This window comes from Capra hircus, chromosome 10, assembly GCF_001704415.2.
Source record: "Capra hircus breed San Clemente chromosome 10, ASM170441v1, whole genome shotgun sequence".
NCBI lineage: Eukaryota > Metazoa > Chordata > Mammalia > Artiodactyla > Bovidae > Capra > Capra hircus.
The window spans coordinates 70395646-70421121 of record NC_030817.1 but is presented as its reverse complement, the minus strand read 5'-3'; the positions used below and the strand labels follow the sequence as shown (position 1 = coordinate 70421121).

The 25476-nt window shown below is 37.8% G+C and overlaps 1 protein-coding gene across 10 annotated transcripts in view; it reads right to left on the bottom strand.

Annotated features, from left to right (window-relative positions):
• The window catches only part of MEIS2 (Meis homeobox 2), a 222581-nt gene that overhangs the window by 68593 nt on the left and 128512 nt on the right, over window positions 1-25476 (bottom strand). For all 10 annotated transcript variants that reach the window (XM_018054480.1, XM_018054483.1, XM_018054485.1 and 7 more), the window contains one exon: window positions 1363-1439. In XM_018054480.1, the coding sequence (XP_017909969.1) occupies window positions 1363-1439 (77 nt within the window). The remainder of the gene's footprint in view (window positions 1-1362; window positions 1440-25476) is intronic.

Here is a 25476-nt window from a genome sequence, read left to right as displayed (position 1 = left end):
CTGCCTTTCTTTTCAGGTTAGCAGTTTATTTCTGCATTAATCACCCTGACAGAAGCAAGGCAACTCAATTTTCTGCTTCTGTAGGTAGGCACATCACTTTCTGTACAGCACTAGGCATGAAAAGGGCTGCAGCTAAGCTTTGGTTACTGGTGTAATTGAAATGCTATCCACACTATAGGGTGCATTAAAGCCAGATAACGGCAGTTCCTGTGGCCAATTTAAGTAGCTTGACTTCCCTGGGAAAAAAAAAAAAATTGCCTGACAGATAAGGCAGACAAACTGGCTAATTCTCCAAGCATGTCTCTCATTGTGATCCTAGAAAAATGAGAAAAAAATGAATCACAGAACCACAAAATCAATTGACCCTCGGGTAGCTCATCAGGCAGCGAGCCTGATAAACCTAAAAGCTTTGTTAATGTCTGCCTGCCTGTATCCCACAGATAGAGCACTTTGTAAATGAACCTGCTTTGATAAATATATTAAGGAAAGCTGTGAATAAAGGCAGAGACTTCTCATTTGTAAATACAACCTCTGCTACATGGAATTAGAATGATAAAATGGAGTTCCATGTAATTAAGTTTGTATAAGGCCTGAAATCCGTGCAAATACTTTCCCTGAATTTTGAAAGAGAACTGTCAGTTCAATTAATCTGAACATCACCCCAAGAATGTACTGAACAAAATTAAGCTGCTGATAAAACCTGGGCCAGTATTTTGATAAGTAATTCCTATATCATTTCTTGGCCACTGTGATCATTTTATTTAATCCTCTGCCCCTCCTTTTCCTCAGTTACCCTCTAAGCCATATACAAAGAGTGATGTCCCATGCACCTTCACGGCAGTAATCGGCCAAATGGCAGAGTTAAAAGTGGGTAAATCTTTGGTTTTTCTTACCCTGTGTTCAAAAACACAAAAAAATTTGGGTAAATAAATTTCTGTTAGGAGTGCTAAAGAGCCTGCATCTCCATCACCCTAAAAAGCCTAGACAAAAGAAACCTTCCAGAACCGATAATTTCAACTGCACCAAAATACCCAGAGGAACTACTTTAAATGGGAGTGACTTAAACTGAATTTGCTCTGTTCAATTCAAGAATTTTAAAGCATCAGAGATGGGAAAAGTGAGGTGGAGAGGAAGAGCAAGAGAAGAGAAAAGGAGAGAAAGAGGGAGGGAGAGACAGGAAAAGGATATATCTCATCAAAACCATTTACCTAGTTACCTCTTCCTCTCGCTATGCACTACGTTCACACTTCAAGGCAGACACACAGGAGTTATCCTCCTCAATCCCATTTGTTTCAGAAACAAAAAACAATGACTGAGCAATCTTAGCCACAGGAGAAAGACATTGATTTGGGGGTCACTCACCAGTTGTTTACTTGGAGAATTGTAAGTCCTGTGTCTTGAGCTAACTGTTTCTTCTGCTCTTCGGAAGGGTACGGATGCTAATGAAAAAACAAATGTTTTGAAAGATGTATCAGAAGTTAAGAAAGAGTCACTTACGTCTATGAATGAAACCACTGTTTGTGATTTCTTTAGTCTATGATTTGATTTTCCTAATCGCGCCTTTTAATCACGTGTAGGGGAAAATGTGGGCAGAGACAAGAATCCAAAAACCTGCCAGTGTGGCCCAGTTCGCACCACGCTGTGGAGGCCAGCAGCACAAAGCCAGCAGCGTTGCAAGTATTCAGTTTCTTCAGTCAATCAGGGATGCAGAGCACTTGGGCGAAGGGTCCGAATTTTGGTTGTCTATACAGGCACTTCATGTACACTAAGGGAGCTAGATTCAGGCCCATTTTACTTCCTGGAAAACCTCTGTGCAGCCCTTCTCCTATGTTTTCTTTGTGAGATGGCTCAATATAATCATTATTTCCTGGTTAATCTAAGATTATTGACAGTCAAAGTTTGGAAAGTCAGATTGTACATAATCACAACTATACTTGGAAGCCATGGCAACTGCTTCAATTACAGCAGAGTTCACTGACAGTTATTTATGTTGACTCCTTTAAAGGACAGTGGAAGATTCTTTCATTTTTCCTGGTTGCTGCTCCGGGTTAAGAGGGTCACATACAATGACCACACATCACAAGGAGTCAATTATGGGAATGCTTCACACAGAAATTTTACATTTTACCCTCAAGTGTGGCAATAAGAGAATGAAGCCATAGGCTTCAGTGTTTTTTAATTCTTTACTTCACAGCACAACTCACCAACATTTATAACAAACCATCCTCCCATCATCAAACCCCTTTCCTCTCTCATTCTGAAATCAGGTTGTTACTTTAGATTTATGCATTTACTTTGAGACACTCTATTGGCATATACATAATTATAAAATATATCTGTTAAATCGGTCTCTACTCTAAATTCACAGGCTTTCTTAAACAGAAAAGTAAACTTTTATACAGCATGTCAAAGTCGTTTCTAAACTAGAAAGCCTTCAGGAATAAATATTTCTCATCAATGTTATTAAAGGGTGACGTTAGGAACAACAAAGTATTCCATTCATAGCATTCTAAGCATTCCAGTGTTTGAGAGTGAATGTTTTTCACTCATCTAAGATTTTATTCTTCAGGTATTTCATCTTCCATAATAGCGTGCATTATCCAAAATGTGCACAATTACTTATTAGCAAAACCAAATGCCATTAGGTTAAACAAAATCCCCTGTATTGCAAAAGGGGTTAACTAGATTTGTATTAATATAGAAGCCAGGCTTTTAATATTCTGCAAATGTTAACAAAGAAAGATGATAATGTTGAGTTAATATGGGTTAAGCATAAAATGAAAATAAATTTTTCTGATTGCGAGGTGTTGACATTTTTTTGGCTAGGGCCTCCAGCCTGTTCCTGAAAGCTGTGTAATTACAGAAGGCTTTTCCCCTCCTTCTCCCTCCTGCTTCAAGCCTACCCACATTAGTAATGACCCCTTCACTGCTTCAAAAACCACTAATGGTCTTCAGCACGGGCAAGAAAAATGAACAGGATAAATTGGAATCCACAGTCAGTAATTTGCATCCTATGAGGCAGCTTTGGCCACTCACACTCATTCCTGGCCATCAATCGTTGCCTGTCAGGTGCTGCACTCTGCCACCATGACAAATACTCCTCCTAACACTCTGATTCGTCCAAACAATGTAATTGTCCTCTATTCTCCTTTTGGTAATGGAGATAATGAATGACCGCACAAACAAGACGGACTGCTCATCACAGGCGCCGGGAGTGGCTTCACACTGGTAAAGACCTAAGGTACAAATTTTAATTGACTGACAACACTGGTTGGAGGGAAAATGACCAAAAAGATCCCCAAATCCTTCCTGTCGTGGTATTTTTCCTGCCGCACTCAAGGGAGAAGCACCCTTTGACTTTTTATTCCTCTAAGATTTTGAAAGCCTACTAGGTTTATAGGTTATTTGCCCAACGGAAATCAATTCTGCAAATAACAAAAATGAAAACACGGCCTCATCACAGGGATGCATAGCTCTGCACTGGTAATGCTGCCCAGTGTGGTGTTTCTTCATGCAGTGGTTTCTTTTTCCCTTTTTGGTGTGGGTGTTCAGTCCTGCTCACCATCGCGATGTTTCTGTCAAAGACAGTTCTGACAAAATGTGGGCTGCAACGTGTGTGTGTATGTGAGAGAAACAGAGGCAGAGACACACACACATGTGCACATACACAGAGAAGGTTCAGATGAAATACAGATTCAGGAGGTTAAGGTGGTAGAATAGAAAGGTAGAGTTAGTTACAGTCAGTTCCTTCAAGCAGCACTGTACATTCAGATGGAATAATAAGAATTCTTCCCAGTGTTTTATTAGAAATTTAGTCAATGACCACAAAATTACATAAATAGTGCATTATATCTTGGGAATCCCTGAACTGTACTTTCACCATGAAAGCAGTTGCAAATTCCATCCACAATCATTAAAAAAAATTGGGACCTTACAAAAATTCACCTTGCACAGATGGCTTTTTTTTTTAATTAATAGGGAAGACCGTAATAACTTTAACTTATTTAAATAACATTCTGTGGTTTTGAACATTCGTGATTCTATGCCCCTTTTATACATGGAGTGGACTGTTTATCTGAAAGTGTTCTGGCAGTCGGCCACTGTATTTCTAAAATTAAAAAAGGGACCGAAAACAATCAGCTTTCAGAGGAATTGGAACCATGGCAATGTGTTTTGGATTAATTTACAAATATATGTATATATTTAAGGCCAAACTGTGGAACTAGAGAATTTCTACTACATGGTCCGTCATAGGCATTCTTCTGCTTTATTAGAACAGACATCATATTGAAATAATAAACATGGGAAGCCTTCACTTCTTCTTTGATGTATATTGCTAAATGTCTGACTGGCTCAAATTTAAAATAAACTTTGGTATGTTTGCACTTGAAACTGGAAGTAGACCACAAGCAATAATTTGTTGTCAGTTTCCATATTCTTGGAATAAGGCTATAGTTTAGTCTGTTCACTGATGGGGGCCAACCCACATTGGTCCAGTGGCCCAGAGGTGGCTCAACTTACTCATAAGAACGTACACTGTAACATAATAGCAATGATGATGATTCCCTTCATCAAGAAAGAACCAGCATAGGTCAAAGTTTTTCACATCCCCCAATAATTTTAAAGCCACTGTTGAATATAAGTGACTCACAAAGATTCTCTTATTTTGAATATCAGCTGACAACTGTTCAAAAAGTTAATAAGACACGTATGGCTTATGACTCAATGTAGATAGAAATTTTTTAAAATTGCCTTTTTTCTAAAGACTCATTCGAATGTGAGATGTATCTGTATCCCAGATACTGACCTTAGACTTTTTTCTTCTCCTCCTTTTTGGGGTTAACCTGGTTGATCAAGTACATGCAAATAGATCTACAATATAAATTTATCACTGAAACGGTTCTTGGGTGAAATCACTTAATAATCTTCTTTTGTGGTTAATCTTATCTATTTTTGTCCAAACTGGAACAAAATTTTGTCCAAATTTATCGTGATCTTTATTCCATGTTGAAAGGATTTATACTAATGTTTTAGAAAACTTCAAGTGGTATTTTTAATCATCTTATGAAGTAAAAGTACACAATAAATTACAAATGGATCAGAGTTAAATAAAACGTGAAGCTCTCACAAAAAGGTTTTCCTCACGTATAGCTGAGTGAAAAAAGGAAACTGTAAAACAACGTGTATCTTCAACTTTGGTAAAATAGATAAATAGCTAAATAAATACATTAATTAAATACACACATCAATGCTTGTCATACAAGAAAAACATCTGTAAAAACACACACTGAACAACGGTTCATGTCGTGTAGGGCCTGGGGTGCAGACTTTTACTTTTTGTTTATATACTCCTATATCATCTGCATGTATATTGCTGCAAGCAATTTTTAAAAATCAAATATTAATTTAAAAATGATAATTTATTGTAAGTAATTTTTACACTCCATTTTAGAAAACTTGGTTTTATTTATTTGCTTATTTTTGGCTGTGCTGGGTCTTCGTTGCTGGGCAGGCTTTCTCGAGTTGTGATAAGTGGGGGTCACTCATGGTTGCAGTGCACAGACTTCTCATTGTGGTGGCTTCTCCTGTTGCAGAGCATGAGCTCGAGGGTGCTTGGGCTTCAGCAGCTGTGCTTCCCGGGCTCTAGAGCACAGGACAATAGTTGTGGCACCCAGGCTTAGTTGTTCTGTGGCACGTGGAATCTTCCCAGACCAGGGATCGAACCCATGTCTCTTGCATTGGCAGGTGGATTCTTTACCACGGAGCCACTAAGGAAGCCCCTATACTCCATTTTTCTTTAAAAAAAATACACACACTAATGCAACTTTTTATACTGTTAGATATTCTCTTTTGTTATTCATTGGATTTTTTAAAAGAAGGGCAGGTCAAGAATCAATCATTAAGGTTACCTTCCTATCCTATGAGTTTGACTCACTGGTCTATAAAGTTTACTAGATAAGTTCTTTAAGGAACTATGTGCAGTTTGCCAAGTTTCTTCCGTAATGGCTGTAATACAGCCATGGAGACAAGTGATCAAATAATTTGTTGGGCAGGATCTTAGTTTGAGCAAAAACTTGGAAACTGGTCGTATGATCACCACTTCCTTTTCCTCAATCCTTACCCCTCTTGCTGCTCACCCCACCCCTACTCCGACCAAAATACAACCTCGTTTATAGAGTTAATTCAGGTCACCTTGAGTTTGATGATGATGCTCACAGATGAAACCCTCTAAGCAATTTCTCTATAGGGGCAATGAAACTGCACTGGGTATACAGGTATATATCACTTATTGCTCTAGGACCAGGCTTACTGAACTGAAACCAGTTGGTGCTAAAGATCTAACTCCTGAATAAATAAATGTCTTTTTGTGGACTATCAAACTTATTCAATGACCATTAATTTAATTTAAGTAAACAGAAATTCTGATGTCATGATTAGAGTGTATAACAAAACGAAATCTCAAGATGAAACCAGAAGCAAGATATTTAAAAACTATCACATCCTCATAGCTGGATGTAATCTGCTTTCCACTAGGTTCATATAGTGATTTACTTAGCATTTATAGCTTTTAGCCCTTCATTGTCACATCTTATACACTTTGACTAGGTACAACTTTCTGAGAGTAAAGCCTTAGGTTTTCTAAACTTTTGTATTTCTCCGCTAACTCCCAACTCTGGCTCAATGTCTCTTTCACTAGGAAGAGTGGGAAAAAAAAAAGATATAAGTTCTCATTTAAGCTTTGTAAGTAGTTCTGCCACCTTGAACAAGACTGGGACTTAGTCTCTGTAACGGCAAATGAGGATGTTAACAAAGGTGTACATGTCTTATGAAATATCTATGGAGATTATAATAATAAAGTCTGTGATGGTTAATTCTGAACCTCCCTGACTCTTTCTCTCTCTCTCTTTCTCTTATACACATACACAGTCTTCTCCTCTCCTCTCACATTGTCTGAGCTTCTTATCACTACCTCAGGATGCAGTAAAAAGCCTTTGCTCTTCTACTACAAAGCTAAGGTCAAATTTCTACCAGAACCACTTCTACATGAGATGTGATGTATCTCTTGCTTTGTGTTACTATTTGTAAATCTGCATTTTCTGGGTATCTTATCCTTATCCTAGTTCTTGAGATCATAACCACAAAATATTGAGGCAAAAAGGTCTTTAAACAGAACCTTGTCCTGCAACCTAACTTATGTAGATAAGGAAACCAAGATGCACATGGCGTTACACGCCTGGCCACAGAAACAGGAAACGCTGGGATAACCACCTGTTCTCCTGACATTTAGTGGAGGGCTTTCCCACCCTAACATTAAAGTTTTTCACTGAAGTAACTTTCCCTCTTTCTCTTGATAAAAGCGCCTTGATTTTACTTCAGCGATGTGCTTGGGGGTGGCTCACTGACCCAGGCTTAGCCAATCAACATAGCTAATCATCCTGGCTGCTTTGAAGATAGAAGCCAAGTTGAGCTTAATGGGAGTCAGTTAGGACTGTCAGTCAAAAGTGTTCTTTTGTCACTGGGGTTACTAAGTCAGTAGAATTTGTGTCGAGTTGCCATCAGGCCATTGTTGCCACCAAATGGAGAGAGGCTGATGGAGGATGCAGAGGACACAGACAAAAGCAGAGCCAGAAGCTATGAAGAATAGATTCATGCACATTTCTGCCCTTGGATCCAGCTTTATCTAAACCCAGCCACCCTTTACCTTTCAGCTACTTGAGCCAATTTATATATGTGGCATGCTTTAGATTATCAGACATTTTCTCAGTTTACTCCCTATCTCCCTCTAGCTAAAAATGATTGTATTTTTTCTTTTAAAGAGAAAGATGACGATGAGGCAAAAGAGGAAGGCAGGGTTGGGGGAAGAAGAAGAGGTGAACCATTTTGCTTTGACCTAGATCTAGACTCTGATCGAACGAGGCAAAAATCTTGAGGATTTGGGATTTTCTAAAAAGTTGATCAGCTTTGTGCAGTGGCAGTATTGTGCCAATGAGGTTTATCCAAGGTGTGATTATTGCTAATTAAAAAGTTGATCAGCGTTGTGATCCTAATAGATTAAAAAAAATCACCTAACTTGGAAGACAGAGGTTTAAACATGCAATGTATATGGAACTGTGAAAAATTTATATCTATTTTTCTAATTTGAAAAGCAAAGTACAAGGTACAATTTTTATAATGACCATACAGAGAGCAAATTTCAGTATATTTCTTTGTGGAAAATTGAAACTCTTAAGGGAAACGAATATAAATTCATCAAAATACCCAAGAAACACATTTAGACACAAAAACCATACAGAGACCCAAGGCTTTGATAATGAAAAATGACACAAAAGTTGTTACAATCATCTGGCTAATTTAGTATTATTGGATTTAAGTAAATTTCCAAGGTGCTAAAGGAGAGTGTATTTCAAATGTTGTGTGACTGCAACATTCCCTTCCATTTCCATGATTCTGGCATGTCCATCAAGGTCAGTCCAAACACTAGGTCCCCTGGAAAGTCTTCCCTAGCCTTGAGTAGTCACTTTCCCCCAAATTCCACAGTGCTTTCTCTCCTCCCAGCTATATTATCTTTTAGGTATATATGTGTGCTTGTGTTATAGCCCTCACTGGACTGCAAATCATTTGAGGACAAGGTTTAAGCCTTTAACCTTGAACTCTCTATAGCACTTAGAATACTTCTTACAGAATAGGTACTCAATACGTACATATTTGTGAATGCATTATTTCTGAAACTGACACTTTTTTATTAGATAGGACTGATGGTGCCATATACATGATACATAAAAATTCAGATAAAAATGGTAAGATTCAGTCATTTACCTGTTTTACCGACACAATATCTGGATATTTGAAAACATCTACTGAATTTTTCACTTTTCATCCAGATGTTTGGTGTCATAGAAACCCAGATTCCAGATTTAAATTAGTTAGCTGTTTTGTTTTTAATCTCAGATGTATATTTGAGAGGAAGAAAATGTGGCTATTTCAGGGGATTCATTTCCATTTGAGTTCATGTGGAAGTAAACAGATTAAATTATAATAATCACATCTTTTAAAATTCAGAAAAGGTTTGAGAGATTTTAATAATAGCCAGATCCTAAGAGATTAACATGTTTGGTTGATATTTAGAGCCACAGTAGGAAGGCCTCATTAAAAGGAGCAAAGAGAAAAGCGCACGCTCTTTTGTAGATAAGCTAAAGGAATACTGAATGAGCCTGATGGATTATCATACAGAGATTTTTAATTTATTATTATCAAGATATAGGTAAAATAAAAGAATGGAGAAGGAATTTTTCATGAAACCAAAGTTAAGGACAAAGGAAAAACATGTCTTAGGACTAAGGAGAAACACTTTTTTGCATCTGCAAAGGGAAATGTTACGTATACATGTATTGCAGTGATACAAAGGGAGTTCATATGGGCAGAAGCAATGAAATTAGATGATGGTCAGAAACCATCTACACTCATTCCACTTCTAAACTTCCAAAAAAAACATAAAAACATAAAAACACATTAGAAAACATTTGCAGATAGTAGTCAGGATTTTAAGCGCAACGAATATAATTATTTTCCTATTGACTGAGATTTTAAAGCTGAGCAGTCTTATTTTGAAAATAACAGCAATATATTCCTAAGGCTAGAGAAAGATAATTTTTATTTAACATTTGTTAGGATGCTCCCATGAGCTGCTTGACCATGCGTGTTATGCTGCCTACATGGCTAATGGGTAATCTTACCAAATGAGCCAAAGGCCACAAATAAGGCCTTGACTCATTTAACAGTCATTTCACATTTCCACACTATGACCAAATTAATATTTTATGGGGCTACTCAGTTCTACAGCCAGACCACTTTTCCAAAAAATTGAATTTCGTGCTTATTTATTTTATGGATCATTTGTTGAAATAGATTTCAAAACAGGCTTAGGCTATTTAGATTTTTCAGTGAACTGCAAAAACAAAACTTACAGACTCAGAGTTTTAGAAATAGAAGTCAGAAGTCATTTAATACAAACTTTCTCAGTTTATGTCTAATGAAACTAAGGCTGAAGCAAAGCGGCTTGCCCTAAACTTGGTTGGCCTCCTCCTTTTTTAAAGATGTCCGTGACTTCCTCAGAGAGAACAAATTTCATACTTATATAACCTCAAAGAACATTTCTTACAGAACATCTTATTTCTACCTAGGAATCATGAATACCAGTAGCCAGATTTTACCCTGTAAATTACTTAATTCTTATATCCCATATATTCCCATGTAATCCTATTTTTCTTCATTAGCCACACTGCATTGTAAATACTTGCTTATTTGTCAGTTTCTCCTATTGCATTCTGTGCTCCTTGAAAGCAGGGACTGACTATCCATATTTTATTTCCAGAATCTAGTTCACTGCTTAGCATGCCAAGGTATCAATAAGTGCATGTAGAATTAATCAAATTTGAGAATGCAAACAAGTGAATTTTTTGCATCCTAAAAATACTATTTTGAAATAAGAGAAAAGGTTGAGTTGAAAGCTAGATAGCAAATGAGAAGGGAGATTTAAGGAAGGAGACACCCTGCCTCCAATGCGGGAGACCTGGGTTCGATCCCTGGGTCGGGAAGATCCCCTGGAGAAGGAAATGGCAATCCACTCCAGTATTCTTGCCTGGAGAATCCCATGGATGGAGAAGTCCATGGGGTCACAAAGAGTCGGACACGACTGAGTGACTTCATCTCACCTCACCTCACTCACTCATGTCAAACAGCCAAATAGTGAAAAACCAGCTCTTATTCAAAACAAAAGTATAACTTCATAACATAGAATACTAAGTAGAAATTGGCAAATTCAGATGGTGCACTAAGAAACTATGGAAAGGAAATAAGTACATAGGACTTTTCACTAACATTTAATTTCTTCCTGTTAAAAAGGCTAAGGAGTTGCTTTAAAGATATATAATATCAGACCACTTAGATACTTGTATCTAATCTTATGACAACAATCCTACTGAACAGGCCCAGACACAGTGGCATATGAGACTGAATTAGAAAAAAAAGTTAGTTTAGCTCTTAATCTTGGGACTTCCCTGGTGGTTTAGTGGCTAACGCTCCACACTCCCAATGCAAGGGGCCTGGGTTTGATCCCTGGTCAGGGAATTAAATCCCACATGCTGCAACTAAGAGTTCACATGTTGCAACTAAGAACTGGCATAGCCAAATAAATACATAAATAAAAATAAAAATATTTTTTAAAATCCATTACATTTCTTTAGTAACATGAAAAAAGTCTGGATAAAAAGTTGTAGGGTAAATATTAAAGAATTATGGAGCAAATTTACAGGGCATAATAAACAATTCCAGTGTATTTAGTCCAATTTCATTTGCATAGACTATGCTATAAATAATTTTGTCTTATTTACTTAACAATGCACTGAAAGTCTTACTTGACAAGAGAAAGCTAACATGGATTTAAAGAGGAAGAAATTGTTTAAAGAAACTAAGGGTTATCTCTTTTTCAAAAAGGTTATTATCTCTAGAGTAAGCAATGGAAATGTTGTGGATATTATCTTCTTTGCTCATCTCAGAATACAGGATAAGAGAATGGGGTTAATGATAAGCTAAAAAGTCATAAGAAGGAAATAGCTATAAACTGATGACTTCTTGTGATGCACACTGTGGTGGTTAAAAAGAAAACTTTAGTAGTGACTGAGCGTTTCTTGTACAATCTTACAGAGGTATTAATCAGAGTGGCTATGATGAAACAGAACCCCTTAATGAGAGTTAATTCTTTGATTTTACAGTTCACCAAGATAAAAATTCAAGGTTTTAAACACTAGCATTAGGAAATTGGTTGAGAGGTTTCTTACTGGCTTCTTTTTCTAATATACACAAAGCTTTTTTTGCATGTAAATGAGCATGGGATACAACTATTTACTTAGAGATACACTCTTTAAAAAGGGAAGTGAGCTAAAAGAAAAACTTGTCTTTTAAAAATTATAGCTTCATGTTCTCCAAATGTTTTGGAATTTATGACTTTTAAAACTATGGGAGAAAGACCATTATTGGTCTGTCTAGGAATTACAAAAATATAAGCCAAAGATATTACCCAATTGTTTACCTTAGTTATGCACCATACTAGTAAATAAAGCAATCAGTTGGTACCCTAACAAGAACATGCCTAACTGAGCCACCAAAAAAGGTCAGTTAGCAGTATTTATTTTGGAATTCCCCACAGTTTTATCTTATCAATTTGTTTTTCCTTCCCCTTTTAAGAGCAGCCTGTTTAGTGAAAGCTAACTACATCAAGATGGAGACAGAACAAGGTACCGCCACATTTATCTATGATAATGGACCCACCTGCCAATGTAAGATACACGAGACTCGGGTTTGATCCCTAGGTAGTGAAGATCCTCGGAGAAGAAAATGGCACCCCACTCCAGTATTCCTCCCTGGAAAGTTCTATGGACAGAGGAGTCTGACAGGCTACAGTCCATGGAGTCTCAAAGAGTCGGGCTCGCCTGAGCACAAGCCGCCCAATGTGCATATAATGGCCCCATTACCATTCTACCCAAGCTTTAGAGCACGCAGATACTCAAAACAAACAGTGTTTCTAAGCAGATGGAAAAAACACCAGTTTGTGAGTTTCTAATTTGTGTTTAGAGCAAATGAAACTCATCGGTAAGTAGAGCACCTTCAAAATGTCTTTTGAACATACCTATGACTATGTATCTTCTGGTAATTATGTATACAAGATCATAAACTAATCCATGTTATAAGCAAAGAAAATGAAAAAATATATGCACTTAAAAATATATCTATGACTCTGAATATCTTTTGACTAAACATTTACTCATTCAAGGAAAAGTGATCAAATACTGAAATAACAAATCATTTGATAGTATTTAATCTTTTAAATTTTTTTTAAGTATTTAACCTTTTACCATGATAATTAAATGCTATGCTAAATACATCCAAATAAATTTAAAATGTATGGACTAAATACAGAAACAGAGGTTAAAAGTTTCATGTAAAATAATAAGGATTTATGCTAGAATACATTTAGAGTATACTTAAATATTAGTGCATGGCTATTTTCTTTCTAATTTGCATAGCAAATCAGAAAATAGTAAGAAAAAGCTCTTCTTAACTTGTGTAGCTAAGCTGACCTTGGCAGAAAGTATTTGCATCTGCTTATCAACTTGGATAAAGGAAAGAGGAATAATAGGGGACATATTAAAAATATGAATATTTAAAATTACTGCACTGGCCATATTTTTCCAATGCATTAAGTGATAAGATTTATAGAAAACAATAGCTACTTCTTATTCCTTCTGCTTTGTATATTAGAAATTGATAGTATATTTTTACATTCTTAGAACAAAGGATTCCATTTTTGCATGAAAATATTTCTTACAAGGATTTAAGAAGCCCTGAAAGGGGTTGTCGCTACAAAAACTGGACTCCAAAAGGACAGATCTTTAATGTAGCTGAATTCAACGGGTATGAAGCACTATGGCCAGCATCTGCTCTAATTAGTGGAGCAACCATTCTGATTGCTGTTGCTTGTTTGTTGCTTCCTCTCTAAGTTGTGTCCAGCTGTTTTGCAACTCTGTGGACTGCAGCCCATCAGGCTCCTCTATCCATGGGATTTCCCAGGCAAGAATACTGGAGTGGGTTGTCATTGCTTCCTTCAGCAGATCTTCCTGACCCAGAGATCGAACCCACGTCTCCTGCAGCAGCAGGCAAATTCTTTACCACTGAGCCACCTGGGAAGCCATTCTGATTGTCGGTGCCTGTTAGTTTGCATATTACTTGTGATTTGTCTTCATGACGGACAGTGCCCTCTGACATTTCTGATACATGCTTGGCAAGGTTTTTTTTTTTTTCCTTTGGCCACTTAGTCCTCCATCAAGGACTGGACTCTCATCCCCTGCTTTGGAAGTGCACTCGACTGCCGAGGAAGTCCTCGTGTGTTGTATTTTTAACAGATGAACTCAAATTTGATCCGTATTCTACCATAATACAAAAAGCACTGACATTTCAGAGTAAGGTGAGTTGACCAATTGACCATAAGGGAATAATAAAGTTTTTCATTTTAAACAAGGTATTTTGAAGTATTCAAACCATGAATACTCAGGTGTTACTGACTGAATCATGTGCATTATTTAAATATTTAAATAATTTAAATACTCTTATTTGAGTAATTGGGAATATAACCTCATGCAACATAAGCTGAGTGGGTTTAGTTCTCTAAGAAGTTAGCAAAACACTTAAGGATTGCCACATGGCGAGAAATAAACCACAAATGGCCTTTAGATTCTAGTGGAAAATCATGAAGTAAAATGCAAGGTATTGTTCTATGTATATTCCAGGATTATATATTGATTATATATTATATTGATTATGCTTTTATCTAAATAAGCACATTTTCTTAAGCAAGATAAGGAAGAGTCATAGGTAATAGGAGTCGAGAGGTAATAGGAGGAGTCAAAAATTATCTCAAAGAATTAAAAAATGTGAACAAAAATCACCATCAACTCATGACTCTGACCCCTTATATAAGATCATTTCTTGGATTTGATCTGGATAGTGAAAGAAAGTAGACTGACAAACTCTCCTTTGCACAGACCCACTTACAAATCAGCATCCATTTAGTATCAGTGTTTCTAACCTGGCAGAAACTAAAGAAAATACTTTTTCAATTCAGATGTTAGAACATTTTAAAATTGTGTACAGTGAAGGAAATACAGAAGGGGAAGAAATTCAGAAAGAAATGTATTAATCCCTACTTTTTCATCTTTTCTAACCTAATCAGCCAATTCTGAAATGGCCTAGGAACATATTGGTTGTTACTCCTTGGAAGGAAAGTTATGACCAACCTAGATAGCATATTGAAAAGCAGAGACATTACTTTGCCAACAAAGGTCCGTCTAGTCAAGGCTATGGTTTTTCCAGTGGTCATGTATGGATGTGAGCGTTGGACTGTGAAGAAAACTGAGCGCCGAAGAATTGATGCTTTTGAACTGTGGTGCTGGAGAAGGCTCTTGAGAGTCCCTTGGACTGCAAGGAGATCCAACCAGTCCATTCTAAAGGAGATCAGTCCTGGATGTTCTTTGGAAGGAATGATGCTAAAGCTGAAACTCCAGTACTTTGGCCACCTCATGGGAAGAGCTGACTCACTGGAAAAGACTCTGATGCTGGGAGGGATTGGGGGCAGGAGGAGAAGGGGACGACAGAGGACGAGATGGCTGGATGGCATCACCGACTCGATGGACCTGAGTCTGAGTGAACTCCGGGAGCTGGTGATGGACAGGGAGGCCTGGCGTGCTGCAATTCATGGGTTGCAAAGAGTCGGACACGACTGAGCGACTGAACTGAACTGAGGAACATACTGGACTTCTCAGGTGGCACTAGCAGTAAAGAATCTGTTGTCAATGCAGGAGACTCAAGAGACTCAGATTCGATCTCTGGGTTGGGAAGATATCCTGGAGTAGGAAATGACAACCCACTCCAGAATTCTTGGCTGAAAAATTCCAAGGGCAGGCCGCACTCCATGGGTCCGCAAAGAATTGGACTGAATACTAACTCACTCAGGAATATACTCTTATAAGGAATGAATACTGTGTGCATTATTTATCATAGTGGTGTTTGTACAATTCTACAAACATTGAAAACATTGATGGATAGGTGCCAGGTCCTACGCTAGAAGACTTCCCTGGTGGCTTAGTGGTAAAGAATCTGCTTGCCAACGCAGGAGACACAGGTTTGATCCTTAGGTCAAGAAGATCCCCTGGACAAGGATATGGCAACCTATTCCAGTATTCTTGCTTGGGAAACCCCACGGACAGAGAAGCCTGGTGGGCTACAGTCCATGGGGTCACAGAGAGTCAGACAATACTTAGTGACTAAACAACAATAACAGCACGGACTAGAAATTTAAGAATCCTGGTATCTGGAGGAATGGAGGAACTGTTAGAAACTGAGGTGGGTATTTTCACACTTGACTGGATACGCTTTCTTTTCTCTTCTTCAAGCTCCTAAACACATTCATCCTTTTAATTTTAAGCGACTGAAATGCTAATTATGTTATTGAACTTAGAATAACTCTCTGGAGATATTCCTTTCTTTTAACTCCTTGGACATTTGGGAATACAATTCATAGTAAGTATAAATATTCTAAGTTGAATTACTTCAGGAGCCTGCTATTTGCTAAATTGAGTTCTTTCATAAGATAATGTTCTTACAAAGCAATTAATTCCCTCAGCAGACTAATGCTCTTCTACATTTCTTTATGAACAAGTTCAGATATTTACAGGAAATGCCAAATGAAACATTCTGATGGACTTATTAATGAGTGCTTGGGTTTTCATCTGTGTTTTTTTCACAGCTGTATATCCAGCTTCTAGAAAAGTGCTTGCGAGAGCAGTGCAAGCTCAATAAATATTTGGTTAAGTGAGTAAATAAAGGAATACATTTCCGGGGTTGACCTGAGACTGAAGTATGGAGTGTCTCATTTCAAGTGCACGTGGGAAGCAGGAGAAATGTAAGTGTTTAGGCTTTTTACCTTGTCACATTCATAGTTGGGAGGAGGTGCATGGCAAGGGGATGGGAAGTTTCTGCCTGTTACAGATTTAAAAGCAGACTCTGTCAATTTATTTACACACTGAAAATCTGATTTTTTTTTTCCCAAAAAGGAATGATACATTTCTAGGCCCATATTGACTAAGATAAAGGGGGAAAAAACCTGTAGAAAGCCCCACAGCACTTGTAACAATAGTCTAGGCTGAAGTATATGGCTGTCACACTAAGGTAGTAACACTTTCCATGATTTAAACCCTAGTGGGTAAACATTTGAATTTAAAGTGTAGATACGTTTTGGAAACACTCAGCCAACTCAGGAAACACATGTGCTATGGTGCCATCAGGTCACACTTCAGGTGGAGCCCTGGGAAATTTTTTGGAAAACACTGGTAGAAATAGATTGGAATAGAGAGAGAAAGGGTGCATAAATCCATTAGCGATTGCATTTATAGCTCTTTCCATCTGTCATTTTCAAAGCATTTTTCTAATATTAGCTGCCGAAGTTCTAAGTGCACATGGCTCACATCCATTGTCTCATTGCACTTGGTAAAGGTAAAGAATGGAATGCAGGAAGCAGAAGCAAGTTACCATTTGTCTGCGATCCAGACAGATGAAATGCAGGGACTTAAACCTTGTGTTCTCAATGTCTTTCCCTATGCTGAAAATCTATGAGGCCAACTATTTCCTATGAATAATTATTGCCTTTCAACAAAATCTTCATTCTTACTCTCTACATAGATTAGAGAGAAAGCTGACAGTACGAAAACACTGCTGAAGTACCCATTATAACATAATCTATTATACTGAAGACTTGATTATATCAACTCAAGGCAAGAAAGACCAACTTACAGAAAGAATCATGTGATGCTGACAAGATTTAATTAACTATATCAACTCTACAGTTACGATCAAAACCATGCAACACAATGCATTTCTAAGGTATTTGTTTCAATTTGACATAAGCAAAAAGATTCTGTAGTTTAATTAAACTCATACCTCTCTGCATCTCTAGAATCTAGGTGACATTATAGAGCTTACTTATGACCAAAACAAATGGTGTAAATCATTTAACAAAATTGTCTGAAGAAATTAATAGCCATAATTTAGGATGAGTATGGGAGTCCTAAACAATTACACCATTAGGCCAGTTATTTTAAACTTAAAAATGGATAAGTTATTTTAAACCTAAAAATGAATGGTATTTTAAATTTAAAAATGGATATATGACTCCTAGAACTAGAATATAAGATCCTTGAGGAGTGGGGGTTTGAAAGAGACAATTAAGAAAATTTCACTGAATGAACTTTGCTCCTACCCAAGCTACACTTGCACTTGAGTAAGTGAGCTGGGGATCTGGAAGCTTCTTGTGGCTAATGTCTGCAACACACTGCGATAATGACCAAGAGACTAATCGTTCAAGTGAAAAAAGGCTTGGTGAGTCCAAGGAAAAAGGAGCTTACAGTTATTCATGCAGTGAAATTAAAAAAAAAGAAAAACTTATAAAGAAATCCAGGCCATATCTCATGAGGGGAAGAAGAAACTAAAAAAATTTAAGAGACAAAGCCAGTCTATACAGATTAGAATAATATATGCACAAATCTCTGGAGAAACTCTATTATATCACAATTAATGCAGAGACTGCAATCAAGCCATGCTAATTTCAATAGATTCCAAGTTTTGAACAGTTCCTAGACTATCCAAGTGGGAATTTGGCCAGGACGCTGGGGTTAATAATTCATTTTGAGAGAGGCTAATTCTTTGGGAGGCAGCCCACTCTGCAGGAGGAAGCATTTGGCCCATGTGAGCAAATTTGCTCTTCAAGATCACCCTCTATTAGCTCCACAAGACACTTTTTTTGGGGGGTGGGGGTCGGGGTCAGTTTACTTTCTCATGCATATAGAAATATTTATCATGTTTTCAATAATTATATATTAATGTTAGATGAATGATTCAAACATATACATGAAATGTTTGGATTCTTAAAGAATAATTTTCACGCTAACTTTCCATTACCATGATCTAAGTATAGGATTATCATCGGAGCACTGTGGCGAAATATACAGACTGTGTAATCAGATGGTTCTGGTGTTTAATCTTGGCCTCATGGATTAGGAACTGGGAGACTTTGAAAATGCTACCAAACCACCCTACAACTCAGGTTCACCACTCATAAAATATAAAAATTAATGGTGCCTACCTCAGAGGGGTCTCATGAAGCTTACAAAAGTCACTTGTTAATTGAACAAACAGTTTTGAGTGCCAGGAACTGTACAGCTACTGGGAACACAGTAACAAACAAAAGAAACAAATTCCTGACCCCCATGAAACTTACATTCTGAGAGGGGACATAGGCATTACACCAAAAATATAGAATTTGCCTGAAGGTGATAAGTTTTATGAAAAAATAAACTTCACTGAGGTTATTTCTATACCAAGATAGAAAGTGGACGGGGGAATTGATCTCTTACATAGGGTGGTCAGGGAGAGCATTTTGAGAAGGTGACATCTAAGCAGAGAAGGCAGCGCCAGCTAGGAGGTGGCGGGAAGAACAGGAGGCCAGTGTCCTACGGCACAGACAGGGGTGAAGTGCAAGGACAGGGCTGGAAAAGCAGCTGGTGTCGACCATTCCAGGTGTTGCAGATCAGCTTCAAGGAATAGAGTACTAAGATGCTGTCTGGCACATAATAATTAAACACATAACAAACTATAGCTATTTATTTGTTCATATTGGGTAAAGAGTCACCAATCAGAATCCCTCGTGTTTTCCATTGCTCTGCCAGGTCACTGGCATTTTCCACATCAGTCCTGTCATCTTAACATAGCTGACTCCCAACCTCCTGTACCTTAACACATTTTAAATGTCCAGTGACAGATGAATGCATAAAGAAGACGTGGTACGTATGTACAATGGAACATTATTCAATCATAAAAAGGAATGAAATTTGGTCATTTCTAGAGATGTAGATGGCCCAAGAGTCTGTCATACAGAATGAAGTAAGTCAGATAGAGGAAAACAACTATCATATATTAATGCATATACATGAAATCTAGGAAAATGGCACAGATGAACCTATTTCTAGGGTAGGAATAGTGATACAGACACAGAGGACAGACATGTGGACAAAGTAGGGGGAGGAGAGGGTGGGATTAACTGGGAGATTGGAATTGACATATGTGTACTACCATGTATAAAACAGATAGCTAGTGGGAACCTGCTATATAGTACAGAGAACACAGCTCAGTGTTCAGTGCTCATCTGACCTAGATGGGTGGGATGGGGCTGGTGATGGGCAGGAGGCTCACGAGGGAGGGGATACACGTAAGCATATAGTAGATTCACTTCATTATACAGCAGAGACTAACACAACATTGTAAACCAAGTATACTCCAATAATAAAAGAAAATGCTTGCGGACCTCACGGGTGTTTCCAAACACGAATGTTTTCTCAGATGTGTGGGTTTTTTTTTTAATATCTTGTCTGGTAGCTGGTCTTAAAAGTGGTGGGTTCTTTAACTGTATAAAGAATACTGAATGAAGTGATGGTGATGGTTTAGTCACTAAGTTGTGTCTGACTCTCGCGACCATGGATTGCAGCCCATCAGGCTCCTCTGTCCACGGAATTTCCCACGCAAGAATACTTAAGTGGGTTGCCATTTCCTTCTCCAGGGGATCTTTCCAACCCAGGGATTGAACCTGGGTCTCCTGCATTGCAGGTGAATATTTTTTACCATCTGAGCCACCAAGAAAGCAGAATAAGGTGAGAGCAGGTACAAAACGAATCTTCAACTGAGATGTGTAGTGGGAGATAAGTTAGGCCAGAGTCCGTTTTGTTTCCCCAGAAACAGCAGAAATTGAGTGCTACTTCATACTGAGCTGATTTAGAAGAAAATCTTTCACTGGTTTTCAAGTCTCTAAATCTGACTACAGTTCAATACAAATCACCACCAGCACCCCCACAATATACAGCATGAGTCATTCATATTCCTCCCAAAACTCGCATGGCTCTATGTCACAAATAAAACAGATTTCTGGCCTGTGGTGAAAGGCCTTTCATAATCTGGCCTCAACCCATTTTTCCAAACTTATATCCCATTACTCTCTAACACACATGTAAAGCCCTAACCAAATCACACTGGCTTCATTGTTCACTTTATTCCTATATCATTGCCATCAAAATCTTCCCATATTGTAGATATTTCACATGTTCACCATTATTTTGGGCGTTCTTCCCATTTTATACACACAGAAGTCTATGTTTCCCAGTCCCTCTGCGTCTCTCTTTCCCAGGAATTGGGCAGGACCATATGACTAGTTCTAGACAGATGACTGTGATTGAGGGGACCTGTGCTATTTTGGAGCTGATGAGTTCATCTGCAGATGTGAACTTCCTAGGCTCTCTCTCTTGCTGCTGAAGTCATGGGGGTACTTGCTGAGATGGAGGTGCCACAAGACACAAGGACCATATATGCTAAACTTGCATGTGGAGGATAGTTGCTTTAGACAGTAGAATGAATGCATGGCTGAGTCTGTGTGACCAAGAGATAAATCCTCATTATGCTAAGCCACTGAGATTTGGTGATATTTGTCAAAGCACCATAACATAGCCTATTCTGATTGATATGCCATTCTTTAAGATTTTTGATCACCACTTTGAAGTGATTCTTGCTCTCTTTTCCAAAAAAACTAATATGAATAAATTTTTATTTTTTAGATGCTGGCAAATAATTGCTTTGCAGGAATAATCAGCAGCTCTAGTGAAAAGGATCTTTGATAAGCTTAGAGGCTGGGAAATGGGGGTTGAAATGAATTTTCCAAGCCTAGAGTCTAGTGGCAGCTAAGTTTCTTGTCAAAGCTGGGAGCTACTCAGTTGAATAAAGGGCTGACAAGCTGTGTTGAGAGTTGCCTAGTAGAAGAGATGGAGAAATGAGTAAGGTTAAAAGGGAATACCTGGGGATGAGATGAGTAGAATGAGTATTTTTCAAGTGGCATGTGTAGTGTGTGACGTGACACCTCCTCATGACACTACAAATCTTCAGTAAAGCTAGGAAATTGAAAAAAATCCTTATATGGTTGGGTTTCTTGAGGAAGCTGATGAAGCAGCTGAATTTGACATCACGTTTGTATAGATTTAAAACAGACTCACTTGTGTGGTCAAAGGAATCAGCTGATATCTGAGTCACACTTCATTTATATTCCTCAAGTACTTGTACTTGAGATTTTGTACTACCTTGTGTTACAGATACTGGGGTGGGGGGTGAGGGAGCCGGTGGGGTTGACTTCCCAACAAGACAGTGAGGTCTTCAATGAAAGAAACCATATTTCACACGTCTCTTGATCCTGCACATGTTTAATTCAGAACACTGTAATAAAAGATCCCAGTAAAAATGTATCTGTTGAATAGATGGCTGCCACAGATCAAAACCAGTCCTTTTTACCCTGTTTTCTCATCCTGAAATGTAAGCTGGCCTTAACTTCCTCTTCTACTTTAAGTTTTTGCTAGAGGTAGTTCAAGAATATTCTATGATATTTCTGTCATTCTAACTTGTAAGGGGTAGCATATAATTTAGCCCCTCATCAGCACAACCTTGCTAATTAGACATTGTTGTATTTCTTCTCTTAGCCTGCACTCTTAACTGCATTTAATTATCTGAATTTCCTCACTAGGAAAAGAAAGAACTTCCACAAAGGGTGAGAATTGGGAGGAAATGTAGATAAAAATGAATTTCACTATCTCACTTCCAGCTTATCTTCTCTGTCATCAACAGTGAAGTCCTGTTTTTGTCTCTTCAGAAAACCACATGACATTTGAGAATCTTCTCCTGTGCTGCACACATTTCAGAACCATCTGGAACACCTTCCTTCCTTCCTTCTCTCCACCTCCCTGATCGTCCATCCTTTTCTTCAAAAATGAAAGTGTTTTTTTTTTCCCCCTTATCTGGCTTGCTTTTCCTATGTTTCTGGGTTCTTCCATTTTATCTTAGTTCTTTGATTATTTGCAGTAGCACTTATGTGCAGACAAAGTTACACATAGAGCATAGTCTGAAATAAGTAATACTTTGAGATAAATCTTCTGTGGTACATACTGAAAATTACGAATTGACTTATCTGACTTCTAAATGCAAATACTAATGAGAAGTAAAAACCGCAACGATAATCAAGTCAGTACATACTAGAACATGAAGAAGCACTACTATAACACCTATAAATCATAGCAACATCTGTATTGCTGTTTTAAATTAGCATGTTTGCACTCTCAGGAAGTCTTGTGTCTGCACAAGAATTAGGAAATTAAACTCGTACCTATAGACTTTGAAGATCTCTTCATAATGAAAACGTGTAAACTACACCTTCTCATGACATAATACTTGAGAGTATTTGTCTTTTTTACAAACAAAACTGTATAGATAAAAGGAAACCATACATAGCCCTCTTCTTCAAATATTTCTTTCACTTGTCATAGCAGATAAATTTTAGATTACTGACACAGACTCTATAATAATCTGTATATGTACCTAGTCAGGTTTACAAAGAATAGGCTCCTGGTTGAAACCCTTGAATGTAATATAGTTTTGTTTCAAAGTGAAAGCATTTAAATACGTTTCCCTCTCTCTGTCTCTTTCCCCTTCCTCTCTGTCTCTCTTTCTCTCTCTCACACCCACATGCTCTCTCTCTCCCTCACTGCAGTAAATTAGAGATGCTCCCAATTTGCCAAATCTGGATTTCAACATTGCCCTTTCCTATGAGAGCACATGTCCACATTGGTGTCCCCAGTGTAACACAGGGAAAGTGATTCCTCACCCATACAAGGGGCTCCTGACACTCGTCTTTATTGCCCCATCATAAATTCATAAAGGGATGTCTGCTGTAACCAGTTGGCAAGTTCACTGCATAAACATCAACACCAATTTAATGACTTGTGTACACATCGTAAACTAGAGAATCTTTATACAAAGAAATCAGATAAATCAAACATGAGCGGAGGCTTAGGGGAAAGCAATTAAAGCTTTAAGTTAAGGTGGCTGTGGGAGTGCATGGCGTCACATTAAAACAGATAACAGAATATGTGTTAATGCATCTACAGGATGTGTAATTAAATTAATTAGTAATATTAAATGTGTTTAAGGTAACAACACATCAACAGATAAACAGACGAGAAACATTTAAAAGCAATTTTCCCATTTTATGTTCTACCAAAGAATAAGCCAAAAAAAGAGAAAAAACCCTGAAACTTCCTAGGAAGTAGTTAAAAATAAAATAGGGAGGGGATGTAAAGTTGATTTACTTGCCTCTGGCTAGTAACGGAAAAAAGGAAAAAGGAATAGTCAGAATATAAAAACCTGTTTGGCCATATTTCATTTCCTATAGCATACTGAAACATTTTGATGCCAACCCATTTCACTCCAATACCTCAAAGGCTGGCATAAAGTGCCCCTAAGGTATGTTGTTTTCTGAGCAAGCATTTGCAGTCAATCCCTAAGAAATGCGTAAGCATTACCTGGTAATACAAATTTTAAAATTGTATTTAAAACATCCAAAGAGATTTTTTGCTGAACAAAAATTAGATTGTCTATATGCCAAAGCTTCTCATCGGCTGAAAGCTGGAAGCTAAATTTGGCCGTAAGAAACTGGCTTGGAACTGGAGAAGTTCTGGGGCCAAATTCAGCCGTGTAGTACTTGTATGCCTTGTTACATAGGAAAAAAATAGGTCTGTTCCAGTGATAGCAAGACTGCCATTTATTCATCTCAAAAGCAATAAGATCTTAGAACAAAACCTCTATAACACAAAATGCTTTTAAGTTCTCCCTGAGGGGAACACAATATACACAATTTATGTAAAAAGAAGAGAAATGAAAGCTAAGTATTCCAGTTAAGGGTCAGAAATCAATATTTCTTTAACAGCCTAAGCAACATGCATTTATCTTAATACAAATACTTAGGAGACTTTACATTCTCCATAAAGGGGGATTTTCACATAATTGGGGTTGAAAGTGGCAGAATATGCTCTCCCATCTTAGTTTCTATTGCTAAAAAATAAAAAAGAATATATTTGAACAGCATTTCACTGATCCTGTCATCCTTGGTTAAAACTTCTTACCTAAATGTCTTCAGTGTGGAGCAACAGGTAAACTACAGTTAATTCATTTCCATTTAATCTCAATGGAATGTGACAAAGACCTTGCAGTATCAAAACAGACCATGTAGAAACTGAAAAAAGAAAAAAATCTGGACATAAAACTAACTGTATGGGTATAAAGAGGATGTAGCTTTTTTTTTTTTTTTTAAAGATCGCAAGTTTTCTGTGATGTTCCATTATGTTGTCAATAAATAAAAGGGTTTTAAAAAGAAAGTCTTCAGTTTAGTGGCACACACAGAAAAGTTATTATATGATATAATAGGCAGATCATAGAACTGAAGAAGTGAAGTATAACTAAAAGGACTGAGTTTTTAAAAAGACAGACCCTAACTAGTTTCTGCAGAGAAGGCAATGGCAACCCACTCCAGTACTCTTGCCTGGAATATCCCATGGGCGGACAAGCCTGGTAGGCTTCAGTCCGTGGGGTTGTGAAGAGTTGGACACGACTGAGCAACTTCACGTTCACTTTTCACTTTCATGTATTGGAAACATGGAAATGGCAACCCACTCCAGTGTTCTTGCCTGGAGAATCCCAGGGACAGGGGAGCCTGGTGGGCTGTCATCTATGGGGTCACACAGAGTTGGACACGACTGAAGTGACTTAGCAGCAGCAGCAATTAGTTTCTGAGCATTGACCAGGACCCTCTTCCAATATGATCTCTGTACTGGAGGCAGAATGATCACTGTAAAGGACTGATCTGTCACTCCTCTGCTTGACAAGCTTCAAGGGCTTTCCCATTACCCTCAGGCAAAAGATCAAAATGTTTACCATGGCCTTTAAGGCACCAGA